Raw genomic sequence first — 26,716 nt, 5'->3', positions numbered from 1 at the left:
GAGGCCTCCTCGCGCCGCCGGGTTGCCTCTCGTCCTTCCCTCCGCGGCCCTTCCCGTCACCCTGCTCCGGGGAAGCCGGGCTCGCTCCCTGCCGGGCCGGCTCCCAGACGCGGCCGCGCGGCCTCCCGCCTGGCCCGCCCGCCTCGGCCGCCATCCCGCGGCCCCGAGCTGCGGCCTGCTGGCGGGCGGGACCTGTTTCCTCTCCGGGCGGGCGCTGCGCTGGCTGCGGGCGGAGCTGCTGCTCTGCGGCGGTGGGATCGGTCCTGCCAGCGGCCTGCCCGCCTGCGGCGCTCACCCGCATCTGTCTTCGACGGGAAACCGGTGTGCGACGGCCCGTTGCCAGTGCTAGAGCCCGTTTGTAAGACGATTGGAATAACAAATCATCATCACCCCACCAGCTGTTTGACACTTCTCATACATACTGGGTTTTACAGTTGTGACATTTCTGTGAACGTGCCTTCTGGTTTGCACGTTCACGGTCTGCAAGCCATTGCAATCTCACTACATTGCAGCAAGAACGTTAGTCAAATTCAGACTTAGTTTCATAAAATGTTATTTATTTATTTATTTTTGAAAGAGAGAAGTGTTAATTTAGCGAGCTTTTAATGGCACTTGAAATTTGCTAAGAGTGTGGAAGTATAGATGTAGCACTGCTTTCTAGCCAACCCACTCAAGTGCAGAATCTCTTAAAGCATTGTTGGGTGTACTTCCATGTTTTTAAGTGGGTGGCATGAGGTTGTCAGTCTATTTATGATGTAAATCCCTGTTCTCTGAAGTCCTTGCTCAGATTATGAATTGGCCCTTGCATCCTGAAAGTCACTGTATTCATTCAGTTAAACAGTTGGATGGCTTATCTACCGGTCCTGCTCCTTCTTGATTGTTTAATGTGAAGTCAGTAAAAATGTGTTATCAGATCTTGCTTTTCTGTTTAAGGACTTCTTGAAGTGTCTGGTTTTAACCAGTGAAGGTTGTATGTTGTATACGTGATACATCGTAGAGAACTTGCCATTTATCATCGAAGAAGTTCTGAGGAGATCTGTTCTGAATGCTGTTTAAGGATTGGGATGAAATTCAGAAATACTACAGATTAAATACATCGGCAAGTAGCAGGGCAGCGGATTTGACTTTTCAAGACATGAAGGCCTTACAAAGAAAATCCTGCCCTTGAATTTCTTCTTGCTTCTGGCATTGCTTTCACATCTGTTAAGAAGATAGATTAAAGTGTGTCCAGCTGGGATGGAGTTAACTTTCTTCATAGCAGCCGATACGGTGTTCCGGATTTTTGGCTAAACAGTGCTGACGACACCAGTGTTTTGGCTTTCCCTACGCAGCCTTTGCACAAGGTCAAGGTTTTCTTTTTCCCATTCAGCTACTCCAGCTGGTAGACAGGGAGTGGCCAAGAGGTTGTGAGAGCATAGCCAAGGCAGCTGACCCAGGTTATCTGAAGAAATGTTTTGTACCATATAGTGTCCTGCTCAGCAGCACAAGCTGAGGTAGGGGAAGATTTTTGTTCGCTGGATTTTTTTGGGGAAAGGGAGGCAGGGTATGTTTTTGGCTTTTAAGGTGGCTGTTGTTCTGAGGCAGATCTTCTTCATGTAGGAGTTGGTGAGTGATTTCCTTTGTTTTGCTTTTTTTTTTTTAATCTTTCCTTTACATGTTAAATTGTTTTTATCGTGACCAAGAGTTTTCTTGCATCCATTCTTATTTTCTTCCCTGTCCTGTTGATGGGGATGTGGAGTAAACAATCAACTGCGTGGCTGCTGGCTGGAGTCAGTTCACTGCAAAAATACAGAGGGCTGATGATCTTCAGTACAAGTATTAAACAGGCATTTGTTTTGGTTAGTTGTGTTTATAAATTGCTGATGTAGAAGTGACCAGAATGTGTTAGTTACAGAATTTGGTCTTTGCTGTTGCTTTTCTGGACTTTGTGAAATGAGAGTTACTGTGATCAGCAGCTAAGTTGACATCAGGATCTAATGGTTTCTACTTGTTACTGAACAAGGGTTTTTGCAGGAGATGTTTGCAGATGCTTGTTAACAGGGCCTTGGGTTCTTGTTCTTTTTAAATGGATGTAGTTGTGTGCTCTGGAAGCTTATCTTTGTTCTGACAGTATTGCACTGTGTGTTGCGTGTCATTAGATGATAATGTTGACAATTTGGATGTGATCAAGTCAGTGTATTAAGTGATTTTGAAAGGCAGTTAATATTTAGGGAAGATACTGAATTCTGCTTTGTGAACTGAGGAGCTCGTTGAAGTTTCTTCTCACTACATGTGTTTGCTCTTTTGATTGTCTTCACTCCTTATGCTAAGTATGGTGCTGGACTGGTGAGTAGCATACTCTTGTGAACTATGAAAGAAGGTGGACTGTGGAAGAATGGACACGTACTGTAATCTTGAGATGGACTTACGCATCTTTCAAGAACTCAAAGACTTGAGGGTTATCCCTGATATGTAGTCGGTCTGTTTGATTTCAGCGGTTTGGTATGACACAGTTGATGAATCTCATCGTGTTTTCATCATTTGCAGAAGTCAACTTTTGAATATCCTTTGCTTTGGAAACACAAAAGATGTAATGTTCCTTGGAACATGGAAGGAGGCCTTCATTTTATCACAGATTGTGGTTTCATTACATGCTTGGCTTTAATATTAGCCGCTGCTCTGGAAGCTGCAGCAATGTAGCAAAGTTTGTAAACCGAAGTACAGATATCAGCCATTAATTATGTTTCATTTTCTTTCCACAGTTAAGTTGATTTTACAGAATTTATCAGGTCTTCCAAGCAGAAACAGGTAAGCTGCCGAAAGCTTAACACTTCTCACTGAGTATTGTGACAAGATCGTACATGGCAGTTTATTCGCACAGACTTGTGGCTGGGATCTAGGATATACTCTCCTGAGTGCATGTGGCTGCTGCAATTAATACTCTGACTACATGAAAGAGACAACATTTCTGAACGCTGAGAAAAACACGTGATTGCAGAACTGATCACTGGTTAGAGCAACTTGTCAAAGCAGTAAAGTCATCACTGCTGTTGAATTACTTCATTTTCCAGTATCACAGTTACCCTTTTTCTTTTCTCCTTTTTTCATCTAGTATTTTTAGTGTTTATGTTCACAAATGTCCTGTTCAAAAGTAAACAGGAATTTTTGTTCCTTAGGACTGGTCTGAGATCTCTGGCATACAGCAGCTGTGCCGTGAAAGACTGTAGGCGTTCTTCAGGTATCATGGATGGAGAGGATAACTGAGGTGGATTTGGTTGCCCTTAGGATAGGGAATGCTGATAGACTTGTGTAGGTGGAGTTGCTAATTGTTTTTGACTAATCAACTTTCAGTGAATCTTGTTTTAATCCTATTCTTGTGAACTTGCGAGGGTGTTTTTTTTATTTTGCTATCTTTTCTCTTGATTGAGACAAGGACAGTCCTTTAAAAAGGCTCTAGTTTAAGTGTTAAGATACTGTAATAGCTGAGTACTAAAGACGTGCTATCATGTGTACCTTTTTGTCTGCAGGTGATTTTTGCTGTGGGTTGAGCTCAGCATGGCTGTAGTCATCCGTTTGCAGGGGCTTCCTGTTGTTGCGGGTCCTGCAGATATCCGTCGTTTCTTCTTGGGATTGAATATTCCCGATGGAGGTGTGCATATTATTGGAGGAGAAATTGGGGAGGCTTTTATTATATTTGCAACAGATGAAGATGCACGGCGTGCCATGAGCTGTTCGGGAGGGTTTATCAAAGACTCCCGCATAGAGCTCTTTCTCAGCAGCAAGGCAGAAATGCAGAATACCATAGAAATGAGCCGGAAGCGATTTGACCGTGGGGGACGAGAAGCTATGCCTGGGTCTAGACGAACAGGTCCTAATGGTTCTGGTGGATCAGGTGTTGGAGATGTTCCACATTTAGTTGCAGCATTTACAAAAGGGATAAATAAGCCTGGTTACGGTCCACCAAATCATCCAGAGGCTGGCTTCCACACCAATGGCACGAGACAAGGTGATGTAGGTATGCCTAAATCAGGCTATCAGTCAAGAAAGGATTCTCATGCATTTAACCCAGATGATCTTTACTTATTTCTACGTGGTATACCTTACTCTGCAACAGAAGATGCAGTACGCGATTTCCTTTCCGGGATACGTGTGGATGGAGTCATTCTGATTAAGCATCGTAATGGTTTAAATAATGGTAATTGCTTGGTAAAATTTGCTACGCCTGGTGATGCCTTAGAAGGACTTAAACGGCACAGACAGTATATGGGTCAGAGGTTTATAGAAATAAGTCCAACTACGGAGGAACGGTGGATTGAATATGGTGGGAGGGTAGACATGCCAAATGAGATGGATCATTTTTTCTGCAAAGAACATTCTCCAAGAAGTTCGGGCTACATGCATGCAAGGAAACATTCTCATTCAAGGTCACCTAGGAGACAAAGAACACGTTCTCGATCACCTTCCGGCCAGGAATATTACATACACTTAAGGAATCTATCAACTAATGTGGAGAAGAGAGATTTGAGAGAATTTTTCCCTGATCTGGATATAAGCAACAAACAAATAAAGATTTTATCGGAAAAGCATCAGAGGAGGACTAGAGATGCCTTTGTGATGTTAAGGAACGAGAGAGATTATCAGGCTGCTTTGGAATGTCATAGAAAGGTTCTTCTCAATCGTTCTGTTTACATTTTTCCAATTTCGAGAAAGTCAATGTTGAAAATGCTTGATTCTTACGAGAGGAAAAGATCACAGGAAAGAGCTCATCCTGGGCAGGCCATAACAGAAAAAAGTTATCGGGAAGGTCATTCTGGCCTGAAGATATGTGCTTACGTAAGGAATTTTCCATTTGATGTGACCAAAGTTGAAGTGCGAAGGTTTTTTGAGAGGTTTGATATTGATGAAGATGATATTTACTTGCTCTATGATGACAAAGGAGTTGGGCTGGGAGAGGCATTAGTGAAGTTTAAATCTGAAGAACAAGCCATGAAAGCAGAAAATTTAAATCATCAAAGGTATTTGGGAACAGAGGTATTACTAAGACTTATATCTGAAGAGCAGATGCAGAAGTTTGGTGTAAGTGCTCCATTCTCTACACCCAATGAAATGCAGGGTCATTCACATGCGTATAACAGAGGTGAGCTGTCCCGTCCGGTCGGCTCACCTGGACCACCACAAGGGCCACCCATGCATTCATTTGGTCCTCCTGGGAACTTCAGGCATCCTTCTGAATTTAGGCACCCCCCTGAGAATTTCATGGGCCCTCCTAAGGATTTTAGAGGTCCACCGCCCCTCATGGATTTTGGTGGTGACAGCAAACCTTTTGGCAGAATGGAATTCGGGAATAATAAAATGGGAAATTTTCCTGAAGGAAGATTTATGCCGGACCCAAATTTCAGTGGTGGTTCTGACCGGATTGTTCCTATCCGCTTGAAAAACTTACCTTTTAAAGCGACTCCTAATGAGATTCTGGATTTTTTCTATGGCTACAGAGTTATACCAGAGTCTGTTTCTGTACAGTACAATGAACAAGGATTACCTTCAGGTGATGCCATCGTCGCTATGACAAACTATGAGGAAGCTATGACTGCTATTAATGAATTGAACGATAGGCCAATTGGTCCACGGAAGGTTAAGCTGAGTTTGCTGTAAAGGAAGTAAAGATGCTCTAGAATAAAACATTATAGATTTGACAGTATTGACGGTTACACTCACTTTTTTAATTACTAGAAGACGCAGAAGAAACGGTTTCCATCAACGGTTGTAAATAGTATCTAATTCGGTTAAGTTCCTGGTTAAAATATCTGTATTGTTAAGATATGAGAAATATATAGTGCCTACTTCTTACAACAGAGGAGAGCTTCAAAGTTCTGGAGGACATTCAGTATCTAACGTCAAAGTATAAAAGCATGGAGTTTTAATGTTTTTTTTAAGGAAAAAATGTTGGGTTGTTATGTTTATTTTTTTTTAGTTTGCTTTAATTCCTCGTTCCCTGACTTTGCATCAGATAAAATTGTAAGTGTTGGTTGAATGACCATGCACAGTTCAAATAGAAAAACTTCAGCGCTACCTGCATTAGTGATAACAGTTCTTATTGAGGTTAGCTTAATAAACTAAAAATGTACTTTTTAGGTTTTTTTTTTTTTTTTATTTTTTTATAAGCTGTTCGGTTTTATGTGGTTGCAGGCATCACTATTAGAAGAAAAAAGATCTTCCTGTTCACATTAGCTGGGTTTGCTGGCTTTTCAACTTTTTTAAATAAAAAAGAAATTGCTATTAAGTGTCTGTCCTATTTAAAAGTTGTACGGTTACTGATCTCAGCTATTTCTCAGCAGATGTGGATCTTAGTGAGAATGATGCTTTCTTTGGAAAAACTTCTGGCTGCTTTCTGTGGAAAAACTGATCTGTTAGCATTTGCCAACATATCAATGAATATATGGTTTATAAAGAGTCCAAAAATCTATACAAATCAGGTTGATAGGCTTTCTCTTCACTCAATGTAGTTATATCTCTGAGGCAGAAAATGGATATTGGAGTTGGGTCAAGAATTTTGACTTCAGCCAGAACTTTCAGTAGCCTTGTTTCACCTTCATGTGTTCACAGTATGAATGTTAACTTGCTGATGATGGTGTGGATGCATTCTAGGTCAGTATATGATCATTTTGAACTAACATCTGTCACTGGCAACGGTGCTGGCAACCAGCTATGTTATTCTCTTACATAGGAAAATAATCTCGGTTAGTATTCAGAATGCTTTGATTGCTTTGGTAACAACAAAAGTCAGTTTTAGTAAGAAATAAAAGCTAGCCCATTTGAGGAAAAGGCACTGCATTCAAAATTCAGGCTTAGTAGGAAACCAGTTCTGTGGATATTACTTCTTGTTGACCTTAATTCTTTTATATAAAATCATAATCACTACATCTCATGTAATGTCTTTAAAGAAATGAACACGACAAACCCCTTTTTCTTCGATAACCTTTAAAAAGATAATAGTTTCATTTCTTGAAGAATATTATTTGTCTTGAAGTGCTCGGAGAACTGTATTTTCTGTGCACAAATTTCCTGGAGCACAGATCTTATGAGGAGCGGCTGAGGGAGCTGGGGTTGTTTAGTCTGGAGAAGAGGAGGCTCAGGGGAGACCTCATCTTCTCCCAGGCAACAAACAGGACCTGAGGAAATGGTTGTACCAGAGGAGGTTTAGGTTAGACATGAGGAAAAACTTTTTCTCTCAGAGAGCGGTCAGGCACTGGAATGGCCTGCCAACGGAGGTGGTGGAGTCGCTGTCCCTGGCAGTGTTCAAGAGGCGTCTGGATGAGGAGCTGCAAGATATGGCTTAGTGCTTGTGGTAGCAGTGGTAACGAGAAGATGGTTGGACTGGATGATCTTACAAGTCGTTTCCAACCTTGTGATTCTATGATTCAATCAGAACGTTAATGCCAGGTGTGTAGACGAGGGTTCCTCAGAGCAGGAACTTAGATGGGGTCAAACTTTCAAAGTCTGTATATACTTATCTTCTTTTACTGTTAGGAATTAACTTCAGAAGTGTTACTGTTCTGTATACTCTGAATTTAAATGCAATTTTTAAAAAATGATGCTTTGACTTCATAGTTGGTCACAACTATGCCTAACAAAGCCAACAGACTTCGCAGGGAAAATAACAGAACGAATACAAGAATCCTCAAAATAAAGTTGTTTGGTCTAATTGTGCTGTTGAATACTTAATCATGATTATTTTTGTAAACTAACATCATTTGTCCTATTAAGTCTTGCCTCTGTTGTCAACTGTTGTTTTGTATAGAGGGAAAGAAACAATATTCACCTTCAGTTTTACATGATCTGTTCTTTCTGAAGTTCTTCCAACTACACAATAGCGACTGTCAAGTACTGAATATAAATGGATAAAATTTTTACCATGATTCTAAAGTAACGTTGGTACACAAATACTTCTGTAACAACAAGGATTTGGAGGCCGAAAGGGTAAGAAAATTGATTGCTGGTTAAGTGTGAGATCTGTGTCAGAAAATGCCAACTTCAGGGGCATTGTCTGCTTATAGAAAAGTTTGAGTAACCGCTGATAAGGGACTACTCGTTTTTGGGTTGGTAACCTTTTCTTGTCCTAATCATTTAGTTGAGAATTGATGTAAACACTTTCCTTCTTTATTAATAATTCAGTTGTGAAAGCACAGTTGTATGCATTTTTGCATATAGTTGTATCACATGGTACAGTCATGAAGTTAACCAACCATTTGTTTAGGAAATGGACAGCAGTGCTTGACTGAATATGAAATGGTAAAGTGGTGACAGTGACGGTCCTGATGTGATACAAATATATACCTAAGTACCTATCTGTTGAAACGGAGACATCAGTTACCTTGGTACTTAGCTGCTGTTCATTAGCACTCCTGTCAGCAATAGTTAAATGATGATACTGTGCCACTGTGCTGTAAAACTATTGGCTGGGTTTTTAACCAGAACCCCATATAGCAACGTTTTCACTCAGATTTTTATCACAGTAGTTTTTGGCAAAACTTACATACTTGTTCTAGCAGGTGTGAGTTGCACACTTGATGTCAGTGAAAAAGGATAGCATCAATATTAATGGTTTATTTCCTTAACTGAGGGAGTATTTGTTTATTAACTTGAAACTTTTCCCAGTTACAGGTTTAAATTCTTATTTATACACATGCTAAACATCTTAAAAACTTTTAAAAAAATCTTCATTTTTCATAGAATTTATGAAGATCTGTTTATACATTTAGCAAATAGTAAAGCTGAAAATTACACTCATAGTGTGCAATTTCTTACATGTTTGATGGAAATGGTAACTTAACCAGTTAAACACATGGAATTTGAACTATATATAGGGAATCTCAATTAACATAATAAATGTCAACTATATAAAATATCAACTTAGATTCAGTATGAAGGCACTTTTAAATACAAGCAATGCAGTATTGGAAGAAGATACTGGGCTAGATCTTTAATCATGAATGCTTCATTCTGTATGTGGAAAGGAATCAGAAGTTATCTTAGTCAAGTCTCAGGAATGAGAAAATTGTCAGCTGAGTGCACTTTTTGAACATTGTGTTCTAGTACCTGAAGGGGGGCTACAAAGCTGGAGTGTCTTTTTATAAGGACAAGTAGCAACAGGACGAAAGGAAATGGTTTTAAACTGGAAGAGGGTAGATTCAGACAAGATATCGGGAAGAAATTCTTTACTGTGAGACTGGTGAGACACTGGAACAGGTTGCCCAGAGAGGCTGTGGATGTCCCTTCCCTGGAAGCATCCAAGGCCAGGCTGGATGGAGCTGTGAGCAACCTGGTCTAGAGGGAGGTGTCCCTGCCTATAGCAGGGGGTTTGAGCTACGTGATCTTAATGGTCCCTTCCAACCCAAACCATTCTATGATTCTATCTCCGCTTAAATGAATGACTACACTATTAGAACATCTGAGCCTATTTAATACAGTATTATATTTAAATTTTTCATTTTCTAGCTACTGTAACTGCCCACTTTCACTAAGTTAACATTCCATTCTTTGAAACATCATTTGTTGTCTGTACATTTTACCATTAGTACTAACTCTCACTCCTGTTGGAAATTTTAAAAATACAACCACAGTGAAGTTCTTGATTAATACATAAATACCTTTATGTAAAAAGATGTCTTTTCTGTTTGCCAGTCAATTAAGACACTCAGACATAACAGTTTAGTTATGTCTATTTGTTCTTAGCATCTATATTTCTTCCTCCTCTTCTTCATCTTCCTCCTCTTCTTCTTCCTCTTCATTTTTCCTTGTAGTACTGCTAGAAATCTAAAATGAAAATGCAACGTAAGTATGTTTTTAATCATAGATCAAAAGCTTCTCTGTTGGCACTGAAAGTACTCGTATGGTGGTTTTATTGATGGTGGCGTTTATCCCTTAATCCTGCAACTTCCAGCAAAATGCACAATGCCAACAGAAAGATAAGGCACAAAATAGAAAAACAGCATATGAATCTTAAAAGCTTAACATTCCCATAGTCTTGAGAGCTACTTATATGATAAGGAAAACTATTGATTGATTGAATTAATATTAAATGCTGCTGATTTTTAAGTCAGTTCTTTGCTAGGCTGGCTGCGTAGATAGCAGGCTGAAGGTGACTGTTAGAGCATAATCTTATCTTGAAGACATCAAACCTTTTCAGTCAGCTGAGAAACTCAGAACTGTGCTGCTCTATGATGTTTCTAACTAGAAGTCTTGATTCACATATGAACATTTTTCCCAGTACTTGTCCATCGGAATGATTTAAGTTTCTGCCATCAATAATTCTTTTCTAATGAGAGCTTAATTTAATTCCTGTTAAAGATAGATTCTGCACAAAATATGAAGTATTTGAAATTTAAGGTAGAATGCAGGTGTTCCTTTCTTTGAAGGGAGGGGGAAACAAACATTAAACTCAACAAAGACAGCTCTCTACCTGTTTGTGTCATCTGAATGTTTTTGAAATATGATTTTAGTTTCAGCAGTACTCTGAGGGAAGCTGCTGCCCTAATGTTTCCTTAGTTTTCTCACATGCACTTGTATATACAAACTTACAAACTTCAGTACTGAAGACAAAACTTTTTTTTCCCAACATCCTATTTTAAAAGCTGGTTATTAAATTCTGACTTTTGAAATTTCAGTTTGTACAGCTGTGTATGTATTTTTGTGCGCGCATAAAGTAAACTATCAAACTAATGAAAGCAGAAGAATCCTCAGTTGTGTTAACGCTCACAAAATACATCATCTAGGTTTACACAAATACTTAGTTACAAGTTTCTGAATGTAACAGGAAAATTGAGTTAATCCTTAGTTAGAACTGCGTGGAGTCTAAATGCCTAGAATAGCAATCTTTCATTCTGTGAAAGAAGAAAGACAAAAATGCTAATTTGTAATCGGAGATAAAGGAGTGCTGCATATTGAGCCTCTTAAGGTAGCTTCGCTTCAATAGGTTAAAAAAAAATTGGAAAATTAAGTCTTAGGAAATTCAGATGCTATAGAAAGAATAGAGCTCAAATCATGTTTCTGAATAAAAGCTGCTTTCCACTTCCACTAATTCTGGCTTTTTCTCCTTGCTAGCCACATACAGCATTAAACACCTTGCTGTGTACACTTATAACAATGGTTAAAATATTTTGCGGCCCATAGAATGGCTGTCACATCTAGCTATATGCTTAAGGATCACTTCTGATTTTCAATGTAGAAATAACCACAGAAAACCAGTTGCAGAACTAGAAATTAATTCTAGGATGCTATGAGCTAAATCCTCTGAAAAACAAATACTGTATAGGCACAGTTCATCCCATCTGATGTGCAGTGACTTTTTTTTTCCCCTCCCTACAGCATTAGTCTGTGTTGTTTTGCAAACTAGTATTATTTATATTGCTTTAAATCAAAAATTCCAAACTTGTGGTCAGTAAAAGATTACTATGACGCGTGAAATCAAACAGTTGGGAAAACTTTAGGAGAGGAAGATCTACAGAAAGATCATGCCAGCCACCTGAAGGTTTTTCTGAAAGCAGCATGATTTGCTAGCGAGATGTCTGGTGGTTTTAAGAGACTGTAGCCCCTAGTGCAATTCAGGGAGCTGATGCAAACACAGTATTTGCAGAATCAAAAAGAGCAGCGTAGTTGGAGGGTACTGAACGGGATGTCTGCGTCTCTTTACTGCTCTCTAGTGACTGTGTTAAGTAACGTATTCCACTTTTTTTTTTCCCCAGCTGTATGATCTTTTGTGGGTACATTGCATAACAGTGAAATGGCATTATTTTCCCCTTTAAGTCTAGGTGACTTCCCATTCCACTCAGATATAAGAATAATAGTACATTAAACGCTAAAATACATAACCAAAGGAAAGGTTGGGGAGAAAAGGTAAACTTGCATGTTAGTCAAAAGAGAGTTTGTGCCATCTCTGACTACGTATATATTCAGATTTCTGTTTTTCTCAATACAGTTCAAACATACAGCTGTTTCACCTGAAGTTACAAATACTTCCATAACGTTGATAAAGTTTTATGGCACTGCAGGGAATTCTCAAGGATCGTAGCAATGGATTTTTCATGGCTTTCTCTGGTCTTCAAAAATGAATGGTTAAATAATGCCATTTCACTGTTATGCAATGACAGTGTAACACTGGAAGGTTTTCTTCATTCCATACTCTGCATTACCCCTTCTCTGCTCTCAAAACTTAAAGGCTCATTACAGTTGAGTCACTTTGTTGATGAAAGTGGGAGTTGTGCCATCTGAAACAATGACAGCAAGCTGTGTTCCAGGGCATGATGGCCAACTTTGACTTTAAATAGGCTGCCCTTCCTCTTTAAACAAGCAAATTTCAGGTTCAAGTGTTACACTACCAATGCATGGCTGTCTAAAGAGGAGAGGTGGGATGCATACATTTTACATTTGGCCATCTCTGTAACTGAAATACTACTAAGATCAGTTTAGCAATAAAAAAAATTAGTCATTTAGTGATGATAACTGCAAGTTCAGTGTTGCAAACAACAGTAAAAGATTTTTGCAAGGTAGCAGTTCAGAAGCAGTGACGCTTGGTTCAGTTTTTTCACTAATTTTTACCATCTTCCTTTACTTCATCTGCTGTGAAGTTTTGGAGTATTGGTCATAGTTTTGCTTTGCTGTTAGGAGGTATCACTAGTCTGAATCAGGATGTGGCAGAGAATCCACACTGGGCTCTGGAAACTGACTAGAAATACACAAGTGAAGATGTTTTAAAGAACATCGCTTCTGTTTCCAAGAAGCCCCTATGTCTTTGCACTGCAAGATGCCACAGTTTGTTGATAAAAGAAATGGTATAATTGGAAACTGCAGTTTTAAAAATAAATAACATTGCTTAAAAAGCTGACTTTGTATTTTTTCCTCAAAAAAAAAAAATTTAGAAGCTGCATTATTTAAAAGTTAATATGATCTTCATGCCCAAACTTTTTGACTTTCCTAAACTGACTAAAGGTAGTGGATTAATGTACATTTACATTAGCTAAGGTTTTCCTTAAGACATTCTCTTTATACAGTGATCTGACATTTAAATTTTCTTACCTGTACCGTCTTCAGTGAAGATTTTAAGGAGCCAGTTCTTTGCAGGGGGGACTTTGAAATTGCACGAACTATGTCTAAGCGAGACTGATAGTCTGGTGGATAAAGTGAACTCCGAAAAACCTGTTCAGATGAAGAAAGCTGTTACGCTGATGCCAGGACACAGCTTGCAAGTTAACTGCCACCAAACCTGATGCTAATAAAAATGCAGCATTGGACAATTAACTCTGCTTTAGATAGATATATTGACTGCTGTTTGGAGTAATCGCTTTCAGCTGAAGTAACAACCCTACTCAACTTGAAACTTATGCTCATTTATGTGGTCAAAGTAGCCATTTGTCGAATATCTGAAGGAATTTACAAAGGAAACTGTAATGGTTTCCCATCAGCACATGGCCAGTTTCAGGCTAACCTATCCCAGAAACCCAGCAACGCCAGCAGCTCCTCTCAGGCTTTCCAGCTGAAACATTCAAACAGTGTGCAATGCAAGAATAATTCTAGAAAACTCTTAGAGAACAGGGGAGAACACAGTATCCGTTATACTTAATAGTTCTTTCCACTAGCCAAAAAGAGTACATGACAGAACTAAGCTTGATACAAAAAATAATAGAAAAAATTGTGCAAAACTTTATTAGTAAGATGAAAGAAGACGTAAGAATTATGGTAAGTCAGGATTTTCATGGGAAGTATATGCTATCAAATTAACAAGAACTCCAAAACAAGATTAGAAATTTGGTTGTGAAAGGTAAAATACTGACTTAAAGGTTATTTAAGCGGTGTTATATACCATTTTAATTCTGAAACTAGAACAGCACAGAATTGCCAAGGCATACAGCCTCATATAAAGCAACTGAAAGATAAAAAAAATAACAGGACTCAGAACAGAAAGCAGAGATTTTTAATGGAATAGTCTTTAAATTATCAATATAACACAACATTCTCTTGCTGTGTATCTATTCTGTAAAATTCACTGCAGAGGTGTTCTTTAAAAACTTTGACTAGCTGAGCATAGAATAACAATTAATTTTGGAAAAGTCTCTCATCTGTATTTTGTGGGAAACATTAGATGATCCGGGTGGTTCTTGTCTGCTTCTAAACTCTCTGAGCTTATAAACCTACATGCTCATTGGAGAAATGCAAAAAAGTGTAAATGAGAAGTTCTGGGAACCAGAAAAATAACATTGCATTTTGTGCATGAGACCTCAATACTGCTGAAGTGTGAGAGCTGTCTTTCTGTAGCGAGTAAATTGAAAAGCAAACTTTAATCACTCTTACCTCTAAATCTTCGTTTTCATCAATATTTTGGATATTTTGGTAGGCAGCAGTATAAATCTCTAAAGCTTTCCCATGGAATAACATTTCAATAGTTATAAATTCAGAAAATATGTTCTAAAAGGAAATGAAAATAAAGTTGTCTTAATGCAAATATTTCTATTTGAAGTGCCAGAAACTACTGAATTCTGTACTCGGTATCTGTATGAGATAAATAACTGTACAGTACCTACTTCATTCCTGTAACAGGTGGTCATACCTGATTTTCAGAAATTACATGTAAATACTACCTGGGCTGTCATCTAATCAGTCATCATTTCATACTAAATTCTGAGGAAGCACTCCAACACTGAAGATAAGAGTTAGAAGGAGTAAATAAAACGTCACGCTAAAAGCTCAGATGATTTTCTTCACAATCCAGTCACAACTGTTCACTGACTTATTTATTCATTGATAGGAATCTTTTTTAACTCAACAAATCAATGGTAAACTTTACACACATCTATAACTTACAGATAATTATGTGTTTTTGTAATATATATATATTGTAATATATATATACATAAACTCTCAACGGGTGATACGTACAGAACTCAACACAGTTTTTTTCATATATCTAATAAACATCACTGTTTTGTTTCTTTTCCCCTCCCCAACCCTGTCCCTACCAATCATTCTTTCCTATTTAATCTTAATAAAAACTATCTCATTTTTGTTATTATATCACACAATTTAAATGCTTTTCAATTACTGTGGTTTTTGGGACTTATGCTACTTCATGTCTGAGATTAATAGAGAAATGAAACCTTTGATTATTTGCAGTCACTAAGTCTTTGGTGCTTTCTGCACTACAGTAGCCTACACAAATTCTAGCATGAATAAATAAATTTTCAAATTACAAAGCTCATGGTGTTTAGATTATGAAATACTCAGTATCCTAAGTTTTGTATTTATGCAGGTATAAATCTTGCTGAAGAGTAACTACAGTAAATGTTATTCAAGGAAAAGTGTGGTGTTACAGGTATGGGAACACACGTACTTTTATGTCCTTTATTTTCTGCTTCTCAAAATTATCAATGGTTTCCTCTAATTGCCGGGTTGTTCGTGTTGCATCCAGTGAAGCTCTTTGCAATTCACTTTCAGCCTGGTGAAGTAACACAAAGGTGAAATTAGTCCTGTATTTGATACAAATTTATTTGTTATAATTGCTATGAAAACTTTAAGTACTGATTTTCAAAATACTACACTTCTGGATTACTGGGTTTGTAGCTTCAATAAAGATATCTCTTATACTGTTGGGATTTTGATCCAAAACATGAAAAGTAAAAGGCAGTCAGGGAAGTCTCACTGTCCTGGCCCTTTTCCTTAATACTTATCTGCTAGTAGAGCTGCTAATAATGGAGAAGGTAGAAATGCACAAGCCAGAGCGGTGGATGAGCAGACAACATCATCTGTTACCATTTTTAGATCCAAAAGCATTTTATCTATTTTATAATACGTTTGATATAATTATTTTATAAAAGTACCTTAAACAGGGCACTGGCGAGAAGGTTGCATAAACCAAGTCCTAACGCATAAACAGCTTTTCTTATTACGTATCCTAAATGCTTTTTGTAGTATTTTAATTAGATATAACTGTATTATGTGCACAGTACCGCTTTAACATTATTGAAGCTGGTTAAGTAATCCAAAGTCTGAGAACTGTGTACTATTACAATAAAGAAGATGTGAAGTTCTAGGAGCTTGCACTTAAGCTGCAACATTTGGGTTAAAAATTGCTTTATTTTCCATAAATTACTGGTCAAATATCACAGATTGGTCAAGTCCTTACTTAAAGACTAGGTCAGTGAGTATCATCAGGAATCTGTTCTGTCTTGGCATTTGGAAATGGTATATGAAGCAAGCAGTTGTGTCTTACCAAGACGTAGAATTCTTCACATCTCTCCAAACTGTACCTTAGGAACTTTTTTTTTGTCCTTAAATGTGAGTGCTAAGGCATGGAAATAGACATCACAAGCCCAATTTCTATGATCCAGTTTTTACTGTTACTTATCTATTGAAAATATACATAAGGCATGTTCTGTTGCTTTTAAAATCTACTAACCTTATCCTACCAGCTTATCAACTTCTGACAATCTCAATACCAAAATGGTTTTAAGTCTGCACAGATATAATTCTGACATTAGTGTATATAAAATTAGTGATGATCATAGTTTGAGTTGAAAGGGACTTTAGAGACCACCCAGTTACACCTCTCCCCATCAAGGTCAGGGCTGCCCCCTACCAGACCAGGCTGCTCATGGCCCCACCCAAAATGGCCTTGAATGCCTTCAGGGATGCGGCACCCACAGCTTCTCTGGGCCGTGCTTGTGCCCCATCACTCTCCGAGTAAATAAATGATTTCTTCCTGTCTCATCTAAATCTACTCTCTTGTAGTTTAAGTGTGCTATCCCTTGTGTTAGCACTACACTCCCTGACAAAGATTCCCTACCCATCTTTCTTGTAGGCCCCACTTCAGGTACTGTAAGGCCACTGTAAGGTCTCTCCGTGGGAAACCTTCAGGTAGGGTCCCATGTGAGCAATCACCTCCCATGATCTTCAGGCCCCACACTTCCTTTACGTAGCCCAGGATAGTATGACATTACGTCATAGGCTCATTTCCCTTTCTTGATCTTCTTGATCACAGGAGAAAAACTGAGTAAGAAAATGCATCTTGTGCTTTCTGAGATACTACAGTGCCATCCTTTGTCAAAGCCAGCTGTTATGCCTAAGCAGCCATTACACATGAATATACAATATGTTATATCTATGATGATTAAATGTATCTTCTTGAGTCATCTTAAATAGACTGGCCAGATACGTGCAGAAGCTTTGGGAATTTCCTTTGTTGTAAAGAGAAATGTTCAAACTTGAGGCACCCGCACAGTTTCCATAATAGCAGTTGGATATTTTCTTTTCTGAAACACTCACCTGTGACTGGAAGTAATAGTAAAGGAAGCAAATAGCAAAGTAATCAATAGCCATAGAAGTAGCTGTTTCCAGTTCCACATGTTATATGTTGTGAAACATTTACCTCAGATATTTGACAACTTCTCTCTACTTGGCAGGAGGTATTATCTGAAGCTTCCTGTTGCAAGACTTTACTTACAGTTTGTTAAAGCTTTCTTACAATTTGTTACAGAATTCAGACATCAAGGCTGAAGTATTTCAGGACAGGTGTTTGTCTTGGACTGAAGGTTATTTACTTTTTGTTTTTTAAATTAATTCAGACAACCTATGTAGACCATTTCAGGAAAAGTTTTGATTTTAAAGATGCATTTTTATATAGAAAGAAATTTGGCAAGGTTTTCTTTGCTAAGCTGAGCTACTCCCATGGTTTCTAAGATGGACTTAAAATCTGGAGCAAGTACAATTCCTTTGCTATCTGTGGTCAGAGTTATTAGCTGCTGAAATATGACAGTTGTGCATGAAGAACAGAACCACTGCTGGAGCCTAACAGCTGTGCTATCATCAGTGAATATGGTGAAACCTCACAGATCTAAAAGCTGGCCTGCACGCATCCTCAAAAGTAACTGAATATATTCCAGCCCAACTGAAATGAAACAGATGTTCTTTCTTTGGCAAGAGGGTGAGGGATTGGAGCCAAGCTCTCCTAACAAGTGCTCTGAATACTGTTAACTGGTCCTGGGCAGTGTGGCAGAGAAGCTGACTGAAGCACCATAAAAGACAGACTAGACAACAGAAACTGTGCAGGGCATCAATAGACTGAGACAAGACACAACATGCAAAAGGAAACAAGCTCTTTTCAGTCTGCACTCATTCAAATGCACTGTACCCACCTCTCACCAGAATTTGTCATAGGACTGCCACAAAACTTACTCAACTGCAGTGTTCTTTTCTGTCTCAAGGCAAAGAGAATTTACAGCACAGAGTCTCTTCCTGGTGCACGGAAGCCTCACCAAGTTGAACAATGTTTTCCTACTCCCAGTAGTTCTTAGAAATTTTGTGCTGATCACTTTAAATGCAAATGCATAGTGTTCGGTATGCATACGCCTTTGGGCATATGCGAAAATAGACTTAAGCTTTCAGGCAAAATCTTAAGTACAAAAACACAGGTGTTACAAGAAGCTAGGCCATGCAAGGGCACTTGGGAATGCAAAGAGAGAAGAAGAAAAGTTAGTTGCCAGCAATCTATATATGAAATTAAATAGGAATTAGAACAAGAGACAAGAAAAAAGCAACAGGGATAATGTTTTACTGTTAATATTTACTATATTAATCTTACTGGAAGAGAACTCTAAATCACAGCTCAAGTTCCAGTCCTACTGCTGATACCCACGTGTCACACGAGGAATCTGATTAGTCATCACTTAGTTTAGTTGATTTCATTAGAAATAAACAGAAATTCTTTGGCACAGAGAAAAACAGAACGTGGTTGTCCTGGGTGGCATTTGACCATCACAATCATTTTTTCTCCTTCTGCAGTACCATGCCCCACTTGCTACAAAGATCCTAATTTCTGAAATAAGTAGATGAAATCCTACAAAGGTTACCACTGTTACTGTTACTGCAGCCCTGATTCCAACTCCAAGAAAAACAGGATATGGAAATGAACTTAAATGCTGTATCATAACAGAGGTGCATAGAAACCAAACTAGGATCACCTTTAAGACCTTTATTCTGTCATTTTCTAGATTCTCATTGTTTCAGAATTTGAAACTACTATAAAATTTTAATAGAAATTCAGTTAGAGGCTCCATTTTTCCCTGGAATATACTGGGAAGGGTCATTGGTCTCTTGAGAGGAAGAGTGGTCTGACTTGACCACAATTAGCAGAATTGCAACTTTTCTGATCACACATCATCTCATAGCTAGAGAACATTCATATCCTGCCTAGCTACAAGGAAGCAGAACTACCAAAATTATGGGAAATAAAAGAAAGCAAAAACTGCACAGAGGTAAAAAAGGTGTCTACTTATTTTCAAAGCCCATCAGTATTTCAGATGTAATCTGTGCTTACCTCTCCTGCATAAATGCATCATCTGCCTCAGTTATTTTTTTTTTTAAATTAAAAAGAGATCTGATAACAAAGCAACTCTTATATACTATAACTTATTATTACCAAGTTTAAGAAAAGTTATTTAGACTCAAAGTCAACATAGGCTCTCTAAAAATCAATATCCCAAATAGTCTTTCTAAAAAGCATTCTATTACTTTCTAAATACCTTCTAAATACTTTAATTATCGGAAAATTAAAAATAAGATCTTATAGTCATTAGAAATACAGGATACAATAATGTGTCGATCTGATGGATTCCGCTGACGTGTCTTTTCCAGCTGAGATAATTGCTTGGCTTCTCGATTCTTTGCTGTTAAAGTTGCTTTGAGATCATCCTAGAAATAAAAATGTTTTAAACATGTTGAAAAAGATTTAGGAAAATGTGAAATATATGTTTTGTTATAAGAGGATTCCCTGGAAAACATTAACAAAACTTCTGGTTTAAACTAAACTGTGTTTTACTGAGCTTATCTCCTGTTAAATGTTGCCCTGAAAAAGAAGGCGATGGGGAACAAATGAGCTTAGCACCTTGCACAACTCTCCGTAATGCACACTACAATTTAAAAAGTAAAGGAACTTATGACATTTCGGAGAAAGTACAGTAGACGGTCAAAAGCTGAGATCCTCCAAGTAAGAAGACGAGTCCATTCTGTTTGAGCAATGGAGTCAAGTTGGAATCCAGAACTAAAAAGCAACATCTAAGAAATCAGTAAGAAAGACAACAAACAAAAGCAACCAAACAACAACCAAAAACACCAGGCAGCAGTAGGTACAAAATACAAGTTATGAAGAAAACTGCTACAAAGAGCTTTAGATGACATAGAAAATCCGTGGCTGAAATGGTAAACTAACTGTATATTCATATATGCAGTAAAGTGCTTAGTTACATTTGGAATAGAGTACGTCCTAGTAGTGATGTAGCTGGAAAAGATGAAACTTGTTGATAATAGAATCATAAAGTCATAGAATAGTTTGGGTTGGAAGGGACCTTTAAGATCATGTACTTCCAACCCCCTGCTATATGCAGGGACACCTCCCTGTAGACCAGGTTGCTCACAGCCCCATCCAGCCTGGCCTTGAATGCTTCCAGGGAGCGGGCATCCACAGCCTCTCTGGGCAACCGCTCCAGTGTCTCACCACCCTCACAGTAAAGAATTTCTTCCTAATATCTAGTCTGAATCTACCCTCTGCTAATTTAAAGCCACTTCCCCTTGTCCTGTTGCTACTTGCCCTTCTATGAAGTCCACCCCCCCTCTCCCCAGTATAATTCCACCTCCATGATACAGTAAAGACTGATGAAGTACTGTGTTTCTTCAGTAATAAGCCTTTAACTGAGTCAGCATCACAATATGCAGTTTCCTCCTACTTTCTATCCTTATTGCGATTTATATGTCTTCATGTATATGACTGTCATTTTGCATTGTCTTCAGAGAACACAGACAGAGCTGGTTTGTCATAATAAAAACAACCACTCCTTTAGACTATCAAAACTAACTTTGCTTCTGTTCTTGCAAAAGGAAGTCACAGCAAATTAATGCCATCTGAAAGACAGCTGGAAAGGGCTTTCTCCTTTATGAAAATCAAGCAGCTGCAAAAAAAAAAAAAAACAAACAATAATAAAAAAGAGCTTTTTTGATGCTTTACATTTTAAATTATAAGTACAAAAAAAGAAGAGGCATAAGGATACTTATTTTTGCCATAGAGCATGGCCATTTTGTATCTAACAATAACAGCTGAATGTCTGGTATTATTATGTAACAGGACTGGGCTCTTTTTCCAGCAGCGACTGTTAAGGCCCATTTGAACCACTCAGTTGAAATTAACACTTGGCTCAAAGGGCTCTGACCTTCATCCTAAGTGCTCTTCAGAATGGGAGGAAAAACATTACTTACCATTATCAAATTCAGGGTTTTTTTTCTAGCACACAATGGCTTTGGAAACGTGTAAAAGGGGCTGACTGTACTGTTCCTTTCTCCACTTCTGTTCCCAGTGGCAAGAATAGCCAAACTTTTTTCTTTTTTTTTTGTGCTAGCAGAGACTGACAAAGATTTGGTGATGCTGTGGTAGTGACATATTGACATTTTGGATGTACATGTATGTAGGTACATACATATTTACCTGAGATGTTTGAAAACTGAAGAGGGAGAACAACCATATAAATATTCAAAAGAGGGGGATAATGTTAGCATGGTGAAAGAATTAGGAGTCTAAATATTAGCTTACCAATGAAAAATTGGTTTTTATTAGCATCTAAATACCTTCATCCAGAAAAAAATAAAGTACCATAGAGCTCTTTAATCTCAGTGGAACATAAAACAGGCACCAAAGAGTTGGAAAAATCTTTCATTTAAAGCATAACACCACAAATCTCAACAACCATTCATTAAATATTACAGACAGTCATACATGCTCCTCCAGTGTCTGCAGACCCAGACTGGATGTGTTTTTGGAGAACATGCTTTAATTGCATCCAGTAGGAAATGGGATGGAATGTAATCACCAGTGAGATAAAGGAGACATACAGAATATTAAATTGTTCATAGTTCCTCTGGATTAAGCTACGAATTTAAGAAACATTAAAACTGTTCAGCCATCTCATTTCAAACCATACAGAAGTACAGCTACAGCCACCAGAGAGCTGGCAGATCCCCATCACTGTACTGTCACCTGCTTTAGTCACTGTGAAGTTATTAAAGCAAACCAGTTCTTTCTTCTATAGGTGGATCACCTTGATTTTATGATGTCCTGTTTTATACAGAGAAAAGGAACCAGGAAGAGAGTTGCCAAAAAGAAAATGAAGACTGATGTGTAGAACAGTGAAACAGAAACAAATCCTAAACTGAAGCTGCATTACAGGCCAAGACTACTAAACTAGCTTCCATTGTGGCTGCCAAACTCTGCCCCAAACGACTACTCAAGATAGTAAAAGCGTAAACACCTCATTCAAACAATTTTACTGCATTAGCAGTTAAAAGATGAATGTACTCTGATTGACCTCAGTCTCTTTAAAGCATTTATTATCCTAAGAAATAAGTTATTTTTAGATATGGCACAAAAGTAGTTTGTGTATACCTTTGAACAGATTCAATAAAAAACAAAACAAACCCTTTTAAAAAAGGGTGATATGATGATACATTATGCCAGGTTTATTTAACCAGTGAAGGTGAAGTGGTCCTATAGCTAGCACCCTGTATTAGTTTTACATGAGTGACAAACTTCAATTTACCATTAGAAAACATCTCACTGTTTGAATATGATAAAAGACCAGCCAGGTGAAGTTTCAACCAAAGTCTTTAAAAATTAGCAGGAAAAAAATAAATTGATAGCTACATTTTTAGTAACATCTTTCTTACTTCAAAGGTATCTTGCTGCATGCCAGCTCAGCATGCTCCTGGACTCCCCTCTGTAGCAAAGATAAACATTATGTAATGCTTTATAGCATTGAGTGGCAAAAATGACAGGAAATGCTGTTGGTTGTGCCAAGGCATGACCTGGCTTTAGCTGGTTCCATACCCAGCAAGTACTGGCTGTCAGTGACAATGCAGGACGCCTCAAGGCAGTATTTTAATGCTTCCCAAGCACTGCAGTGTTCTGCATGCCTCCTCATGTCTGTGGTAACAGCAATGCAAAGGAACTAGTCTCTTACCTTCAGTATTTACAACATATACAATACTCATTCAAGTTCTAGGTCTCACCAACTGTGCTTCACTGTGACTATTTAGCTATTGAACTCTAAGATCCAGACCCCATAGTCTATTGCCTTTTCAAAGGCCACTTGAGTGCAGGATATACCTTCATAATGCCAAGAGATAGCTACACAGTATGGCAAACACTGTGCTTGATTCTTTACCATATGAACGTGACACAAGAACAAAAAGGCATGAAAAAATACCACAGTCTGAGATGCAATGCCACATTGTGCTCAAATTAACCATTATGAAAACACTTTAAAATTTTTGTATGTAAGGCACCATGTAGTAGTATTCACCAGTTGACTTTTCTATTTACATAGACTATGATAAAGATATACACATTAATTACAGATTTGTTTACAGGCTGAAGGTAACCTCTATGTAGTACACGCATGTACAAGTATTACAAAGAATTTGCTTTCATCTCTAAGTCAGTATCTGCACACTGAAATTCCATTGTTCAGGGGAAGCCAGCTATCCCACCTGGGGGAAAGAAATTCACAGCTATTTTTGGGCATATTTTGAACACACACACACACACACACACACACACACACACACACACTTTCCAGAATATAGGGAATGAAGAGATCTCACTTATCTGTGTATCTTCATAGCCATCCTGATGAAATCATAGGATGGAGATAGATTCACACTGCTACCTATTGATCAGTTTCAGAAAAGGTTTTCTATGTAATAGGCAGCAAAGTAGAATGCAATTCTGAGTTAGAGAAGCTTTAAATCCAGCGTATATATGACTAAGAGACAAAAGCAATAGATGCAGTTCACCTTTTGGAAGTCTGAATAATAACTCAAGAATGGCATTATTTTAAATAAAACATCTTCCAACTGAATTTGCACTATTCAGGAAGCCTCTCACTATCCACTATTCTTTTTTTATAGCATTTGTGTGGGACCCAAGATCTGGAATATCCTTGACCTCACAAACATTTTTTTCTCCATCATGTAAATGGCTTCAATTCAGACGCATTCTCACTGGTTAGTGCAACACACACACACATACACACACACCACAACACTCCTCCATCACAAAGTAGAAATTTTCAATGGAGTGGCCAGAACACAGCATATTTTGTGAGAGAAAACACATCTGACTTACCCTTTTCAGTTTCACGATAGTCCCATAACTTTTCAGAGGTTCAACAACTTTGGCTTCAAGCCTGTCAACCTACAAAAGATAACATGAGGCCACTAAAATCATCTGCATGCATAGTGTGCAGAAACAAAGTTAAAGCTTATAAAATAAACAAACAAACCAATCAACCCCATTGCACTATCCACATCCTTGGATTTCTCATTACTTCTTAAAAACCCAGTTCTACGTACACCATGAAAGATACAGAACTACAAAATTCCTATTTATATGCCATCCTGAAAGAATAGATATGCACACCAAAATTTGTTTTGATCGAGTAAATGTAAATTAATTCTTTCAGATCTCAGCATTTCAAAATCTGGATCATAAATTACCATTTAACTGTAACAGTTCTGCACCTAAAGATTTACCGGTGGCACAAACAAGTCTTAATGCACCTAGCAGAACTGTGACCATACTGATACCTGTTGTCCAAGTTCGTATGGGAAGTGCTGAACTACAGCCTTACAGATATCTGAACTAGTCCCCAACAGCACCTCAGACTGGCAGTGAAAGATTCGCTTCTGAACTGCTTCTAGTCACAAATTCAGCTAAGGGAAAATGTTGCTATGCAACTCAAGTCACAAAACTAATCAAACAAACAAAAAAATCACTACTTCATTAACCTTAAATCATAATCCAAAATCTGAGACCAGTAACAGACTTGCTCTATCTCAAATTCTGTGAGCATTCATATGCACAGTTCCACTGACTTCAGCAGGATTAATTACAGGCAGTTTTCACTAAAGTTATTAGCACAGTAAACTATGAGTGATTTGGCAGCTTCTCTTGTTCTGGCACTAATATATTTAAAAGTGGTTTCTTCTATGTTTCTCTTGTGATTACAGAGCATATTTTTCCCCTTTTAATCACAGATAAGTAACTGCAAAGTTCAGATGGCAAACGCAACACGTACAGCTTTCATTTTGTACCTCTGCCTGGCGATAATCCTGAAGTCTGGAAAATTCATCTGCAAAGTTTTTCAGTCCAACTTTTAAGTTTGGTGTCTCTGTGGCTGCATATGCATATATTTCATTTACTAGAAGATCTGCTTTGTCTCGTAGTCTGGCAGTTTTACGTACATATCCAGCAAATATTTGGCACAATTCGCCAAAATGTTTTTCCACATTTGAAACAGCATCTTGTATTTGTCTAGTTTGATTGTCCCTAGATACCAAAGAAAATGAAAAATAAGAAGAAGGAGAAAAATGTTTACAACACATACAGCATAAAAAACATGTAATTATACTGTGAATAATTTATATGCGATTTGGATATCTCATTTCACTGCTAAACACAGACCTACTCTTAAAAACATAACATTCTAACAGTGTTCTAATGGAACACGTTCTCAGGACTAACAAAATAAAGCGGGATTTGTACTTACTGATCCGATAGGGGAAAACCCAAATCACAAAAGTCAATTCAGAAGCCTTCCTACTGCTGTTTAACAACAAAGTTCAGGATTACTGTTACTGATATAACAGTGCTAACATCCGCCCGCAGGTCTCAACCGAGACAGGGTTATATGGCTTCCTGCAGCACTCTGCAATCCATACAGACAGGTGAAGAGTTGAGGAATCAAGCAACAGAGGGCAAATCAGAAAATTGAGAAAAAAAATAAGTTAATACTTTAAGACTGAGCAACAATGCAGTCACTTCAGACTAAGTATGCCTTTCTTCAGAAAAAAAAAAAAAGTGCTGCTACGGGGAGAAAACAGACTGCTTATAGCAAGCTATCTAAAATATGTTTCAAAAGAGATCTCGAGCTTCCATAGATAAAAATAAGAAATAAATCCCAGTTACTTTATCCCCGCAGGACATGCTTGAGCACAGAACCAGTTGCATAGCAAATCTTTCACCCTGCGCAGCTCCGCAGGGCGCCTCTCCTTTCCCACCTCACTGTAGGCCTGGCGTTTAGAAGCGTGCCATTCCCGGCGGCAGCCCTCGGCTCGGCTCCTCACCCCTCTGGCAATTGTAATGCCGCCGTGCTCCCACAGCTAACGGTTTGGGACACGAAACACATCGTTTCCTTAAACGAGGGCGCGATAAGTTTTGTGTTTGTATTTATTTTGTTCCCCTCCTAACTCTTCGTTCTTCAAGACCGCCTGGAGATAACCGCAAACTTACCGCCCGACTACGAGGTAAGTCTAAGCCCAGAGCAGCGCGCACTCCGCAAGGCGGCTGGGAGCAGCAGCGAGGCGGGCCCTCGGACCCATCCCCGGCACCGCGACCGAACCGGGGCCCTCACCCAGGCCCGGCCAAGCGGGCAGAGAGCTCCAGCGGAGCGCGGTTACTCCCACGACCAGGCCTCAGCTGCCCACCCACGGGGACGGGGACCGGGACCTCTCCTTTCCCCTCCCGCAGCCCCGAGCCCAGCCCCGCCCGCCGTTACCTGGCGTCCAGCCCGCGGCCCAGCATCATCATGGCGGCGGCGGCCCGGCGGGAAGGAGGCGGGCTCGGCGTGCGCTCGGTTTCCTTGGACACCAA

The 26,716-nt window shown here is 38.7% G+C and overlaps 2 protein-coding genes across 4 annotated transcripts; one reads left to right on the top strand and one right to left on the bottom strand.

Moving 5' to 3' along the window:
• Positions 1–148: 148 nt before the first annotated feature.
• RBM12B (RNA binding motif protein 12B) lies at positions 149–5,677 on the top strand. 2 transcript variants are annotated; one of them, XM_010709129.3, is made up of 2 exons: positions 149–2,787; positions 3,507–5,677. In XM_010709129.3, the coding sequence occupies exon 2, from the start codon at positions 3,535–3,537 to the stop codon at positions 5,629–5,631; it is 2,097 nt and encodes a 698-aa protein (XP_010707431.1). In that variant the 5' UTR covers positions 149–2,787; positions 3,507–3,534; the 3' UTR covers positions 5,632–5,677. The 2 variants fall into 2 exon arrangements, with proteins under 2 accessions (XP_010707431.1, XP_019469695.1); XM_019614150.2 differs by having other exon boundaries at positions 149–3,217.
• Positions 5,678–9,303: 3,626 nt separating this feature from the next.
• Positions 9,304–26,710, bottom strand: FAM92A (family with sequence similarity 92 member A). 2 transcript variants are annotated; one of them, XM_010709127.3, is made up of 9 exons: positions 26,622–26,710; positions 25,159–25,393; positions 24,191–24,259; positions 19,612–19,713; positions 17,290–17,295; positions 15,359–15,463; positions 14,323–14,436; positions 13,051–13,170; positions 9,304–9,792 (listed from the first exon to the last, which is right to left on the bottom strand). In XM_010709127.3, the coding sequence occupies exons 1-9, from the start codon at positions 26,651–26,653 to the stop codon at positions 9,715–9,717; spliced, it is 861 nt and encodes a 286-aa protein (XP_010707429.1). In that variant the 5' UTR covers positions 26,654–26,710; the 3' UTR covers positions 9,304–9,714. The 2 variants fall into 2 exon arrangements, with proteins under 2 accessions (XP_010707429.1, XP_010707430.1); XM_010709128.3 differs by lacking the exon at positions 17,290–17,295.
• Between the last annotated feature and the right edge of the window lie 6 nt (positions 26,711–26,716).

Source organism: Meleagris gallopavo, chromosome 3 (assembly GCF_000146605.3).
Source record: "Meleagris gallopavo isolate NT-WF06-2002-E0010 breed Aviagen turkey brand Nicholas breeding stock chromosome 3, Turkey_5.1, whole genome shotgun sequence".
Lineage (NCBI taxonomy): Eukaryota > Metazoa > Chordata > Aves > Galliformes > Phasianidae > Meleagris > Meleagris gallopavo.
Note: the sequence above shows the minus strand (reverse complement) of the source record. Positions and strands in the feature narration are given on the sequence as shown.

Bases quoted from the DNA above. Each gene is read 5' to 3' on its own strand.
- RBM12B (XM_010709129.3), top strand. From the start codon at position 3,535: ATGGCTGTAGTCATCCGTTTGCAGGGGCTTCCTGTTGTTGCGGGTCCT.
- FAM92A (XM_010709127.3), bottom strand. From the start codon at position 26,653: ATGATGATGCTGGGCCGCGGGCTGGACGCCAG. The intron at 14,437-15,358 runs GTACGTGTGTTC...ATTTCCTTTTAG, and splicing joins AGAAAATAAAGGACATAAAA to AACATATTTTCTGAATTTAT. The intron at 9,793-13,050 runs GTAAGAAAATTT...TTTTCATTTTAG, and splicing joins CTTCACTGAAGACGGTACAG to ATTTCTAGCAGTACTACAAG.